Raw genomic sequence first — 15104 nt, forward strand, 5'->3', positions numbered from 1 at the left:
TTTCCTTCAGATCTTTAAATAACAGTAAATTCAGCCCCGTTAACTATGTATTTTTCAGTTATCGTTCACAATCGAATGTGTAAGTGCACGAATTCGAATATGTGGGAATTAAAATAAAAAATCAACAGTTATCGAGATGTGTATGGTTTTAAGTTATTTTTTATAGTTCTTTAACATACCGGTAACATGAGATGCTTACCCTGTAGACGCATCCGGTTTCATTCTATTTGTAGTTAATGCGATTCTCTCAGTTTTTGTTTTTATACCATGATTTGTATTTTGTTAATAGAATTATGAGATCGATCATAATCATGATCATCGGTTAACTACTGTTGCCTCGGTTTCATCTGTTATATTATACCAGGTTATTTACATTAAATATCAACAAGTGATTGTAGGTAAATTCTGTTTTAAATTTTATAATTCCAAAGATCGTTTAGAGCACATACAATCTAAGACTCTTTCCTTTTGCAATATTATTAACATTTGACTTTTCTACACTTTACACATTCAAGTATTCCCCATTCCAAACTAAAAGACAAATTGAAAGAGTTGGTCCTGCTTTGTTTCATAAAAAGAATGGCTTACGTAGATACAAGTTTCTTGTCTTAGGGAGGGATAAATCGTAATTTGTAAAATATCCCTCTGATTGAAACAAAAAATTCTCTGAAACTGACATAATCAAGATTCTTTATTTCTTGATTGACAACATATTTGTCACGTTTGGAGGACGTTTTTTTCAGCAAACAATCGGCATTCCCATGGGAACAAACTGTGCTCCTCTTCATGCCGACTTGTTCCTTTATTCATATGACTTCATACAGGAACTTCTTAGGATCAAAAAAAGACTTTAGAAGTATCCTTTAACCTCACTTTCCGCTATATAGATGATGTTCTCTCACTAAATAATTCGAAAGTTGGTGACTATGTTGAACGCATCTATCCCATCGAACATGAGATAAAGGATACAACAGATACAGTTAAGTCTGTTTTATATCTTGACTTACATAAAAATTGACAATGATGGTCGGTTGAAAACAAGCCTTTACGACAACAGAAATGATTTCAGCTACCCAATTGTGAACTTCCCATTTCTATGTAGCAACATTCCAGCAGCACCTGCTTACAGAGTATATAGCTCCCAGTTGATACGATATTCCCGGGCTTGTATTTCCTATAATGATTTCCTTGATAGAGGGTTGCTGCTTACAAGGAAGCTATTAAACCAAGAGTTCCAAGTGGTGAATTTGAAATCGTCCCTTCGTTAATTTTACGGACACCATCACTAGTTGGTTGACAGTTATGGAATTTCCGTTTCACAAATGACAACGGATATGTTCCAATTGTCGGAACTACACTCACGTCCCCATTTCCCCGAATGTGACCTATCGAATTAGACTTATCATCGGGTTTGTACTAACATGAGCAACACGAAGGGTGTCACATGCAGAGCAGGATCTACTTACCCTTCCAGAGCCCCTGAGATCACCCCTAGTTTTTGGTGGGGTTCGTGTTGCTCAGTTTTTGGTTTTCTATGTTGTTTTTTGTGTACTGTTGTTTGTTTGTCTTTTTCTTTTTGGCCATGGCGTTTCCAATTTATTTTCGACTTGTGAGTTTGAAAGTCCCTTTGGTATCCTTCGCCTCTCTTTTATAACTGAACACTAAGGTGCTTAATCATGATAGTTGATAGAATGTGCTCCCAATAATCCCACAAATTTCTAAAGTATACTTAAATATGACTTATTCAATCCTTTTTGGAAGTAGTACTAGTTCGATGAAATGATGGGTAAAAGTATAAGTTTCCGTGTAAGTGTTTTTTGTTGTTGTTGTTGTTGTTTGTTTTATTTCCTTCATTGATATTAAGCAGGAGATACTTACCCTGTCAACGTACTCGGTCAAGCTCCGTTTGGAGTTCGTGCAGTTCCCTCAGTTTTTGTTTGTTAACTTAATTTGTCTCCTTTTAACCGATTTACGAGATTATAACATCTGTCAACTACTGTCGCCTTAATTTAAAAGGTCTTTTCACTTCAATGAACGTCTTACACATTTTTTTCACGTATTAGTTCTTTTAAGCAATAAGCAGTATTACATCTTGGATCATTGTTCTTCATTGTTAGAAACAGTTCTACTGGCTAAAGAGATAGAAAGGAAAATGTCAGACAAGTTAGTGGGAAAAAAAAAAGAAATATACAAGGAGTGTTTATTTCATTTTTAAAATAAACTTACTTTTTTGGACAGTATTGGTGTACGGAATAACTGTACAAAACACAATGAAACATATGATGACTTCATAATACATCTTTTTGTGGATGTTCAATAATGTCTGAAATAGAAATTTATGTGTTGTAGCAGCATGCATTATCCGATAAAACTATCGAACTTAGATGGACGTTGGTCGTGTCATATTGACCTCCGTTATGATAAAAAGGATCTATTTCCATGTTGTGAAGAAGAGTGTAAGCAAAACACTATGAATGTTACTGCGTTTTTGTGCAAAGTATTCAATAAAACTGTCGCTTGAATTCAATCTAAATGACTTCATGTTTTGTCGTGAACATATTTCTGTGGAACATTTAGGTTAGTTCTGGCTTTCTTTGCTAGCTGTTTAGATTTGCAACAATTAAACCGACATCGTTTCGAGATCGACTTTGTCCTTTTTAAAACAAAATCATAATATGGATATGTAAATCATAAATTGGATAAAGTGCTAGTTCATGTTCTTGCTAATGGAAACACTTTGAATGGTAACGGAAAAAAAAGTTTTTATATCTAAGAATTTTTCAAACAGATTTAACCAATGACCTATACGTTATATAGAATTTCGCTTTCATTACAAATCCAGTCATGCAATAGCAAAACATATCACATGAGATTGCAGATTACATTTATGTATTTTTCATAAATCTACAGCATAACCTACATTTCTTTACACTGAAGATAAATCGTGTATGGCGTAGATAATGGTTTCTTTGTAAGAAATCGTGTACTGGTGTTAAAAATGGTTAGAGTAAGATAAATCGTGATGAAAATAGTTATTCTATGAGAAAACATGTACTGGAGATATGTTGTTAGTTAAAGAGAAATCTTGTACTGATGTAGATGATGGTTACTTTCAGAGAAAACTTTTACTGGTGTAGATAATGGTCGTTCTAAGAAAAGTAATGTACTGGTGTAGATAACGGTTACATTATACTTTTATAGAAATAGTGTACTGATGTCGATACCGGTTACATTGTACTTTTATAGAGATAGTGTACTGATGTAGATAACGGTTACATTGTACTTTTATAGAAATAGTTTACTGATGTAGATACCGGTTACATTGTATTGGAAGAAACGTTCTGAAAGACGTTTTAGAGGACTCAAATTTTATCTTCGCAGTTGATGTCTGCTTGACGTTGTCGCTTCATGAGATAGAAGCTTTTCGCCTAGACATGACAGAGCAAATATGTGTACAGTACTTTTAAAGAAATAGTGTACTGATGTAGATACCGGTTACATTGTACTTTTATAGAAATAGTGTACTGATGTAGATACCGGTTACATTGTATTTTTATAGAAATAATGTACTGATGTAGATACCGGTTACATTATACTTTTATAGAAATAATGTACTGGTGTAGATACATTGTACTTTTATAGAAATAATGGACTGATGTAGATAACGATTACATTATACTTTTATAGAAATAGTGTACTGATGTAGATAACGGTTACATTGTCCTTTTATAGAAATCATTTACTGGTGTAGATAATGGTTATTTTGTCAGAAACCGTGTACTGATGCACATAATTGTTATCTAAGAGGAATCGTGTATTCTTGTAGACATTGGTTTGCCAAAGAGTCTAACGTATAGATTATTATATCATGTAATCTAAGAATAATTACTTAAAAAATCTTTAGTGGTTTTTATTTAATATGTGTATAATCACCTCAATTTGTAAGATTATTGATTATTTATAGAATTTAATTGGCTATGGTCCAGAAGTTCCTAAAGACGAACATGAATGAAGTTACGGGTAACAATATGTCCAAAGTAGCATATAAGGTAACAATTTCTTTTATGCAATAATATTTGTTTTTAATACCCAATTACCCTATACGAACTTTTCAAGAAATAGGTTAAGCAATTAGCATTTCAAAATGCCTTATTGGAATCATTTAATATCTATCCGATAAAATAGGCATAAGCATTCAATCCATCTGAAGTTTAAGAGCTTCTTTTCGAAAATTGTTAGTTTAATATAAACATGTACCAGTTAACATTCTTAGTTAAAAAATGCATTGTAGTCTATAAGATATATTACAATTTATTTGAGAAATTAGATTGTATTTTGTATTGTTGTGTTGGTATGTCTCTTTAATGTGTGTCCTAAATCTTCTTCAATCTATTCATCTTGAAAAACAGCTATCAACTACATTGTAATACAACTGACTATCTGTGATATAAAACGGTATCTTCTTTTTGGTCATAACAAGGCAAAGTGTTTCACTGGTATAGCTTTTGTTGAATGAATTTGGAAAGGTTTATTTATCTCATTGTCACATCGAAATATGCGGAATTTTAATCCAAACAAGATATTAAATGAAACTGGAAATCAACATTAAGTTTAGAAAACCTGCATTACTTCTTACCGCTTAATTTCATGATGTTAGTTAGATTATCTTTTTAACTTGATGTACAAATGTAACTATCATTTTTCTTCCTAGTTGATTTTTTCATATTCAACCTATTTATTATGCTTTAAAGACATATTGTGCATTATAAATTACCTTAAGAAATAAATTGCAAACACTTGATAGTATGACTAAACCTTTTCATGTTATGTAAACATGAAAACTTAGGAACTAAGCTTATTCCATGCATGCATGGACGAAGGCAACTAGCGTTAACTTAGTCCATGCTTGCATGGAATAAGCTTAGTTCCTAAGTTTTCATGTTTACATAACATGAAAAGGTTTAGTCATACTATCAAGTGTTTGCAATTTATTTCTTAAGGTAATTTATAATGCACAATATGTCTTTCAATCATAATAAATAGGTTGAATATGAAAAAATCAACTAAAAAGAAAAAAATGATATTTACATCAAATAAAAAACAATGTAACTAACATCATGAAATTAAGCGGTAAGAAGAAATGGAGGTTTTCTAAACTTGATGTTGATTTCAAGTTTTATTTAATACTTTGTTTCCAGTCAAATCTCAAAACATTCACTGTACATGTATTATCATCCTTTACTAAATTTATTTATTCATATCAGCATGAACTCATCATTGTCATAGATCGATATGAATTATTCATTTACAAGGAAAGAATCGGGAATTGTAAATGTATTAAATCTCATGGCATTCAAAAGTAAATATCAATATAAACGCGCAATTGTGCGCAAAGTGGTCATTTCATTGGAAGCCTAAGACAACAACTACACTCCCCGTAACAAGAACTTGTCGCTCTATTTCCGTCAATCGTCCTACATCAAAATATTCCTTTGAATTGTCAAATATAGGATTACAAACGGATCAATGCTATGTTTTAGTCTGACAGATCAATAAGGCCTAATCGGTGAATTGAAAACTTCGATATTGGAAATCTATTTTGCTTTCCTTATCTAATTCCATGCAGACTGTGATGTTTTGTTGTTGTTTGTAGTATTGTTCATTTCATCATAAGAGATAAGACTGCTAATGTCAAACACCTATATTTATATATGCTGTTCTTGGTTTTTATATTTTTATTTTATTTTTCAATGCATACTAAACATAAGGTATCAAGAATTAAGGAGATATTGTTGCTATTGTAAAACACATTTGAAATTGGTTAATTTTTCAGTTGTGAAATCGATTGTGCGTAAATATACTATTAATATCAGATGGTAAGTGAACACGCTGCCTATTACGGATGGCAATTGAACCTAATACCTATGAACACATTGCCTATTTACCGATGGTACGTGAGCACACTGCCAATGAGGAGTGGAAAGTGAACATACTACCGATTACATCTGGACATTTAACACACCAATAATATGAATGGCAAGTGAATCTCGCCTTTTTAAAATATTTCAAATTGATGGTAAGCTTTAGCTTTGATAGTATATTCAATTATGAGAATTTCCAAGTATTTGGTCAATTTATCAAAATGTAACTATTTAAATGGACACTTGTCTGAATCGGTCAGTGAGAAAAGAGGCATTGATGACTCCCATAGGAATGGCAACAGTCTGTTAAACACGTTTATTTTACTGAGTTTTATCTTTCTACCCATCTATCTAGCTAAGAATAAAGAATAAACTGTAATCTGTAACTCTCAATCCAAGTGTTAATCGATATTTGATAAGATAGATGAAACTTTGAAACGATTTCGTGGCGAACAAAGAATCTGACTTTGTTTGTTAGAATACTAGTGCAATCTGTATACTAGTATCTATTATAGTAAAGTAGATGTTATGTAGAACACTCTAGGAAATCTGTCTCAAACTGGTCCCAATTCTGGCAGATTTCTTTTCTTTTTTTTAATAGACAACATGAGGTTTGGATATAATATTTTTCATGTGTCGAAATGTAACTAAAACATCAACTGCATTTCGCTGGTTTTCTTTCTGGATCTTTTCTCATGGTGATTGTGCTGTTACATGTACCTTTTCTTCTCCTTGATTACTGCATTATATTGGTTTTTTATCTCCTTGTCAATCAAAACATATTCACTAAGAATTGTTTTCAGATGTCCAATTATCAATTCAGAAAGAAAGGGAAATGTAAATATATTGTTTCATTTGTATTTTCGTTATAGATCCTTTTGCTTGATAAAATATGGATACATTATTTATGCAAGGGTATCAAGTAGTGAAGTTGAAGTCTTGTATTTGAAAAATTCACAAGTCAGTCGACATTTATTGAATATCTGTGTCAAAGATGATAACGGATATGCTCCAATTGTTGTAACCACAATCTCGTCATCTATTTCTAGATTGTTACATCACAACGTGAGACTGATCACCAGATTTGTACTTTCATGACCAACACGACGTGTGTTTCTCGTGGAGCAGGAACTCTTCCGGATTACCTGAGTTGATACCAAATTTAAGTGCGATTCGTTTTCATGATGTTTTGCCATTACGTTGTCAGTTTTTCTTAAAACTTGTGAATTGGAAGTGTCCCCTTGGTATCTGCCACCTCTTTTTATGAGGGGAAAAATGTAAGGAAACAACGACCTGTACTTATAAAAATGATACAAAAGATGCAGTAGACATCAACAATTATTGTAAATGACGCATGGTCTTCCACAAGTATTCCTGACACAGACCTTTATATCTCCAAAATTTTAATTCTGACGAAATTTAAATATCAACAAAGAACTATATAATAGTCTAGCGTAAAAAAATAAGCCTGATTTCTTATCATATCAAAGATTTAAATAGTATAAGCTCATCAGAATGCAGTTACTGAGACTGTAAACATTTGTCTGCAGACTTTTCTCAAATATTTTTTTTCTGATGGCATCACCAAATTTTTGAATTATAATTCCACTATGATTCATATTCACATTAAGTTATATTTCGATTGAAATTTGTAAACCGACAGTCAGGTTATCTCTTGTCTTTGATTACTACATATAAATATACCACATTGTAGACCTTGTAAAATTTATATCGGGAACAATTATGATAATTTGTTACATTATAAAAGCTATTTATGGGATAACGTTAAGCCCAAGGTATCAAACTTGTTTACGATAATGTGAATTATTCATGAATACAATAACAAATAAGAAATGTACATAAACATAGAAAATAGTGTTTCAGAAAGGAGTAAACAAGTTCAAGACCTGCATGGAATGATGAATTAATTAGAGCGCTATTTCGATTCCATAAATATCATGACTTGTAAAATGTTCCTAATTTGTGAAAGTTGAGTATCACCTAACTTAATAACAAGATATTAGCAACTCATAAAGACATGAATGGCGAGTTTCTTTTGCAGAAATAATTGTTTTACATGCAAAATCATAAACCCTTTAACAAATTATATAATTCTGAAAATGTATCCAACTTAATTTATACGTAGACTTCGAAAACAAGCCTCCGATGTGTATTTTCAAAGTGACAAATTAGAATTGGCATGTTAAATAGATTAGTACATCTACGCTCGTTTGAAAATGTAAACTATTTCAAACTTTTTTCAATATTGTGTTTTTACATCTTTTCTCTGTAGGTTTTCCTCACTAAAAAGTCACAAGACAGTGTTACCACACAAAGTATCGATAATAAACAAGGATATATATTTTCAACAAACTTTATTTTGTGATATAAATATAAAAAAAATAGTTAGAGCAAAACTAATAACAAGTTTTAAAAAATCACAGATTACTTAATGTCACATTGGTGTGTCTAGTAAGGCGACTCACTCGCTGCCATTATTACCAACCAAAAGAAGCAAAAAGATTGTCTAATATAGATTGTTGTGAAATCTTTTTCTGTCTACATTGGAATTTGCTAGCAGCACAGTGTTGTTGTAGGTCAATATCCATTTTTAAAGGCAGTGCTTTAATGCCTTTCTAGTTGCCGGGTTAATCCTTCCTTCCGCGATATCCATCTTATCTACGTGGGGGGTCGTTAGGCTCCAAGTAGATCCGGAAATGTTGAATTCTCTCCTCTTCTTTTTGCGATATAAAATGTTTTTTGTTTCATTTCATTTACATTGGGAAATAGAGAAACGATCATTGTGTTTTGTTAGTTTTAAAAACTTTAAATATATTTGTATTTTGCATTATAAGCAGTCAACCGATTGACAAACTAGAATTATTTGAATTCCGTGTGGAAAGAGCTCGGGTTAATTTCGAGTGTTATCTGCAATCTATATGTTTATAAATCATTTCAGTCGTTGATATAATAATTAAAGGTCGACTGAACATGAATTATATTATACAATTTAAAGCGCATTTCTGTTTATGCACGTGAACCCGTCTAACGTTATTGTTATTTCGCAGTTATATAAAGTAGCAAATTATCGTTCCTGAATAGGTGGCGCCGTGGTAGCCGATCCTGTTCCTCAATTTCCGGTTTCTGCACTGTGCAACTATTTCAGTTACATTTTTAATTAACGATGCCAAGTACTTGTTGTTGTGTACCTGGGTGTCATTTAAGAGGAGGACATGCATTTTCAAATGACTTAAAAAGAAGGAAAAGTTGGATCAACGCCATGGCCCATACGCAGATTGGACGAGAACACGATGAAATCGTGGAGTCCATCTCAATCAGCTGTTGTTTGCAAGGCACATTTTACTGAAATAGACTACGTGCAGGAAACTATTCATGGTAAAACTCTATTTTCTTTTTGAAATATATAGTTATATATGTTATCGCCATGCGAATAAACCAAAGTCTGTTTACAACCGCAATTATCGTTTTAGAATAAAAGGGGGTGGTTCATTCAAGACGTCATAATTTTTTGGATCACGATTCAATATGATCTGTTTGAGATTTTTTGGTGATTGCTACAATTTTAATGATTTCTTACAAGAGGTATATCATACTGAGAATTATTTTAGCAGTAATTATGCTAATGTAGTAATGACAGGAATGCATAAGCTATGCCTCATAGACTTTCTTGAAAAATATCAATGACAATGTTAACAGGAGCAAAACAATGACATGCTCTCATCTATATTATAGTTATTTAGGTATAAACAATGTACGTTTGTTGCATAAGTCTCTCATTGTTTGTCCTTTGGATTTACATAACATACATTGAATTAGGCAAACATAGTTTTATCCAGATTGTAATGAATAAATCTAGTTAATATTTCGCCAGGTAATACAAAGTATACATTGCTAATGGCAGTTCATTTAATTATCAAAAAACTAATGTTTTATAACCTTTTTCAGGGCGCAAACCCACCATTCAGAGACTTAAGTCTACTGCAATTCCCAGCCTATTTTCCTGGACCAAGCAAGAGACTGAATCGTCCGCAAAAAGAAAAATCAGGGCAGTTTCCTGTGAAAACAAAAGAATCAAACTTGATGAATATTGTAGTAGAAATCTAGAGGAAAGTTTTGATTGTAAAGTTGGTTTTCCTGAAGAAGTCATTCATACTGCAGAAAGGATTTATGACTGTCCACCACCAACTGCTGAGCAAATGTTGAGCTTCACAGATGGAATTATGCAAACACCATCAATGCCTATGTTTTCAGCAGAGAATTTTGAAATGAAGACATGTGACACAGCCATGCATTTTTATACCGGTTTAGAGTTGTATACTAAATTTTTATTTGTTTTGACCACACTTGGTCCAGCAGCACATTGTTTGAGATACATATATTTTCAAATTGATAGGGTGTCAGTTGAAAATCAGTTTTTTTATGACTTTGATGAAATTGAGGCATTATACAACCAACTTTGAACTTTCTAGATTCTAGATTGAATCTAGTGTTAAGAATATTGTGTATACATGGATTGTTTTTATGTCTAAACAGTGGTGTGAGGCTAACACTTGGCCATCTAGTGGTTTAGTCAGGTATTTTTCACCATCCAACTTCAAATTAAAGTTTCCTACGACTTGGATTATTATTGACAGCACAGAATATCCCGTGATAAAACCTAAAGCTCCTAGAGCTCAGGCAACCTTTTCATCATATAAAAACAGAAACACTGAAAATACTTGAATGTTCGACACCTGGTGGTTTAGTCAACGATGTCTCTAATGCATATGTTGGTTCTACCAGTGACTATGAAATAGTTGAAAGATGTAGAATAGTTCAATTATGTGATCCAGGTGACAGTGTGATGGCAGACAAAGGTTTAAATGTGCAAGATTTGTTTGCTAACTTTTTTCAAAAAAAGAAACAGAATTAGTTCCAAAACTCTTATACGGGATAGAAAAGTCTCCAATTAACATGTGCACATAGAGCGAATTATTGGACTTGGCAAAACATACAAAATTCTAATAAATCCTATGAATGGAACTGAAACAAAACTTTCATCTGAAATAACATTTAGTTGTACTATGTTGTGTAATTTTAGAACTTGTATTGTCCCAAAGGATACATAAATAAAAGTGACGCAATGAATTTTGTTCTGATATATATATATTTATAATTACATGCACATGTAAATTGTAATGCATATAAAAATAAGGAGATGTGGTATGATATTCAGTGAGTTTATCGAACTAAAGTGCATAAGAAACGGGTTTAAGCAGTTACAGGTGTTACTGTCACCGTACAATCTCCAACAATGAGAAAAACTTGTACCATGTAAAACATTTCAGAGATCTTACCACTAAGTTTTGTTGTCTCACCTTGACTTTGGTGAATTGTTTATATCTGTTGATGTAAATATAAAAAAGAAGATGTGGTATGATTGCCAATGAGACAACTCTCCACAAGAGACCAAATGACACAGAAATTAACAGCTATAGGTCACAGTACGGCCTTCAACAATGAACAAAGCCCATACCGCACAGTCAGCTATAAAAGGCCCCGAAATGACAATGTAAAACAATTTAAACAAGAAAACTAACGGCCTAATTTATGTACAAAAAATGAACGAATATAACAAATATGCAACACATGAACAAACAACAACCACTGAATTACAGGCTCCTGACTTGGGACAGGCACGCCACATACATGTACATACAGAATGTGTCGGGGTTAAACATGTTGGTGGGATCCCAACCCTCCCCCTAACCTGGGACAGTGGTGTAACAGTACAATATAAGAACGAACTATAAAAATCAGTTGAAAGAGGCTTAACTCATCAGATGGATAAATACAAATACAAGTGGACGTGGTCGGGTAGTTGTAAATCCAAACAACAAAAAGACATTAAGTACAGATCTGAGAGTACTCAAAGTTACTGACAGCTAGTTCAAAGCCACTAACAACTGATAAAAAAATCTTGCATCTAAGACTTAATTATCAATCCGTAAGCTCCCTTTAGAATTTTATAAATTTTAGATTTTACATTTCTGAGTTATGGGGTTTTATTCAGGGGGGATTTTCCAGTTTTTGTCGAGCCTGCGACTTTTGTCGCAGAAAGCTCGACATTGGGATAGTGATGTGGCGGCGGCGTTAGCTAACTTCTTAAAAGCTTTATAGTTTAGAAGGTGGAAGACCTAGATGCTTCATACTTTGTATATGGATGCCTCATGTTACGAAGTTTCCGTCAGCCACATGTCCAATGTCCTTGACCTCATTTTCATGGTTCAGTGACTACTTGAAAAAAAAGTTAACATTTTTTGTAATGTTAAATTCTCTCTTATTATAAGTAGTAGGATAACTATATTTGGTATGTGCGTACCTTGCAAGGTCCTCATGCCCGTCAGACAGTTTTCACTTGACCTCGACCTCATGTCATGGATCAGTGAACAAGGTTAAGTTTTGGTGGTCAAGTCCATATCTCAGATACTATAAGCAATAGGTCAAGTATATATTTGGTGTATGGAAGGACTGTAAGGCGTACATGTCCAACTGGCAGGTGTCATCTGACCTTGACCTCATTTTCATGGTTCAGTGGTTATAGTTAAGTTTTTGTGTTTTGGTCTGTTTTCTTATACTGTATGCAACAGGTCTACTATATTTGGTGTATGGAATGATTGTAAGGTGTACATTTTGTGTACATGTCTAGCTGGCAGGTCTCATTTGACCTTGACCTCATTTTCATGGTTCAGTGGTCAAAGTTAAGATTTTGAGTTTTGGTCTTTTTTTCTAATACTATATGCAATAGGTCAACTATATTTGGTGTATGGAAATATTTTATGATCTATATGTCAGTCGCGCAGGTTTTATTTGACCTTGACCTCATTTTCACAGTTCATTGCTCAGTGTTAAGTTTTTGTGTTTTGGTCTGTTTTTCTTAAACTATAAGCAATAGGTCAACTATATTTGTTGTATGGAAGAATTGTTAGCTGTACATGTCTGCCTGGCATGGTTCATCTGACCTTGACCTCATTTTCATGGTTCATTGGTCAATGTTTAGTTTTCTTGGCTAATGTTAAGTTTATGTGACAGTTGTAATAAAGCTTTATATTAAGGACTATCAACATGATATCAGTGATTAGTAAAGAAGGCGAGACATTTCAGCGTGTGCACTCTTGTTGGACAACAACTCAAAAATGCTTTAAGCAGTTCGCATGAAACTTTGGTGAATTATTTATAGTTATTGATGTAATCTCCCTATAGATTTTCATAAATTTCAAATATGACATTGAGAAGAAATTGAACTTTATTTGTTTATAGTCTGGCAACAGATTCATTAAGTATTGCGCAACAGCACAGTGTATTGCACAACAGCAAGAAATCTTTAATTGAATATAAATTCAATTCATATAACCGATTTCAAGTTCTTTGACTACATTTATTCAGAAACTATAATATGTCAAATATTTAATTACAATCCAAATTCAGACCTGTATCAAGCTTGAATATTGTGTCCATTTTTGCCCCAACTGTTCAGGGTTGGACCTCTGCGGGTGTATCCAGCTGCGCTCAGCGAATCAGTTTATTTCTTAATTAAGAACTCCTTTTTTCATTCATAAATTACTTTAAACTTGGAAATATAATTTTGCTTGGAGTTATAGTTTCTTAAAAAAGTATTGTCATTGAAAGAGTTGACATGTTGGAATGTACATTTATTCTACATAGTTCTATGGTACCAAATCAAAAGTTTATATAAAAGAAAGAAGTCAAAGGTTTCCCATCATAGTTAAGTTACATACATTTTTTTTGTACCTGAGGTCGTTGAATATAGATCATTATATAAATAAGGAGATGTGTTATGATTGCCAATGAAACAACTATCATCCATACTTAACAGTAACAAACCACATTTGCAGAGTTGAATAAAATACAGTTGATAACATTTACTTATTACTAAAAAGAAAATGCCTAACTATTTTAAACAGTATTTGAATATCAATTATATGGTCATTTTTATAAACTTCCTGTTACAAAACTTTGAATTTTTCGAAAAACTAAGGATTTTCTTATCCAAGAATAGATTACCTTAGCCGTATTTGGCACAACCTTTTGGAATTTTGGGTCCTCAATGCTCTTCAACTTTGTACTTGTTTGGCTTTATAACCATTTTGATCTGAGCGTCACTGATGAGTCTTATGTAGACGAAACGCGCGTCTGGCGTATTAAATTATAATCCTGGTACCTTTGATAACTAATTTGACTATAAACATAGATAAAAAAAGGTACAAACTGGACATAATGCACTAGTTCATAAACAAGTGAGAACAATCACCTTCATATAGTGCTCAGAATATGACATTCATAAAAACTTGTTCAATATCATTAGAGAACTCTAAATCTTAAATACTGAAAGCCACCTCTGATAAGTACACTGTACTATGCAAGATAATGATATAACTGGACTAAAAATACACACAACCTGTAATTAACTGCCTTTACAGCGCTTTCGCGCTTTGATTCTACATTGTGAACAATATTTGGACAATATACAGCTATTTTACGTCTGATGATATCTTCGGGGACACAATGGAATGAGTTATCTATACCGTCAACCAGTGGATATTTGGTTCTAAAATTAAATAAACATGTACACTTTGATATAATAATAAGCCAGGAAAGTTAACAAAATACACATTCTTTCTAAGAACTTAAATATACAACTTTTATTGTGGAATTTAAAACATTACTTTTCTAAAATATTCAACAAATCATTTCACAGTATTCAATTTGGATATGTTAATAGTTGTTATATTTAATTTCACATTTTTTATCGTTTTGGCATATTCATTTTTTCTTTAAATGCCTGTTATTCATATTTTGTTTAACTATATTGTTACATTTTTTTCAAGATTAACACATTGATTTGGCCTTCAAAAATTGTTTAATGCTGTATGTGTGAGAGGCATAGTACGTAATTCATTCTGAACTTACCCGCATTGCATATAATAAACAATTTGCTGCCATGGCCGGATAACATTACACATGGTTGTCCTTCCTGGTTCGTATTCATACCAAACAGTTGTATAGTCTATTCAATTATGAGAATTTCCAAGTATTTGGTCAATTTATCAAATTGTAACTATTTAAATGGACACTTGTCTGAATCAGTCAATGAGAAAAGAA

General features: G+C 32.6%; 1 protein-coding gene across 1 annotated transcript; it reads left to right on the top strand.

The window, feature by feature from the left end:
• The first annotated feature begins 8664 nt into the window (after positions 1-8664).
• On the top strand, positions 8665-11049 carry LOC127725537 (uncharacterized). Its single transcript, XM_052232591.1, has 2 exons — positions 8665-9317; positions 9888-11049. Exons 1-2 carry the CDS (start codon positions 9233-9235, stop codon positions 10400-10402), a joined length of 600 nt encoding a protein of 199 aa, XP_052088551.1. The 5' UTR covers positions 8665-9232; the 3' UTR covers positions 10403-11049.
• Positions 11050-15104: the final 4055 nt, after the last annotated feature.

Source organism: Mytilus californianus, unplaced genomic scaffold (genome assembly GCF_021869535.1).
Source record: "Mytilus californianus isolate M0D057914Y unplaced genomic scaffold, xbMytCali1.0.p SCAF_15, whole genome shotgun sequence".
In the NCBI taxonomy this organism is placed as follows: domain Eukaryota; kingdom Metazoa; phylum Mollusca; class Bivalvia; order Mytilida; family Mytilidae; genus Mytilus; species Mytilus californianus.

What these genes read in the sequence shown, in the direction of transcription:
- LOC127725537 (XM_052232591.1), top strand. Translation starts at nt 9,233, where the DNA reads ATGAAATCGTGGAGTCCATCTCAATCAGCTGTTGTTTGCAAGGCACAT. An exon ending in CGTGCAGGAAACTATTCATG is followed by an intron (nt 9,318 to 9,887) that starts GTAAAACTCTAT and finishes AACCTTTTTCAG; the next exon opens with GGCGCAAACCCACCATTCAG.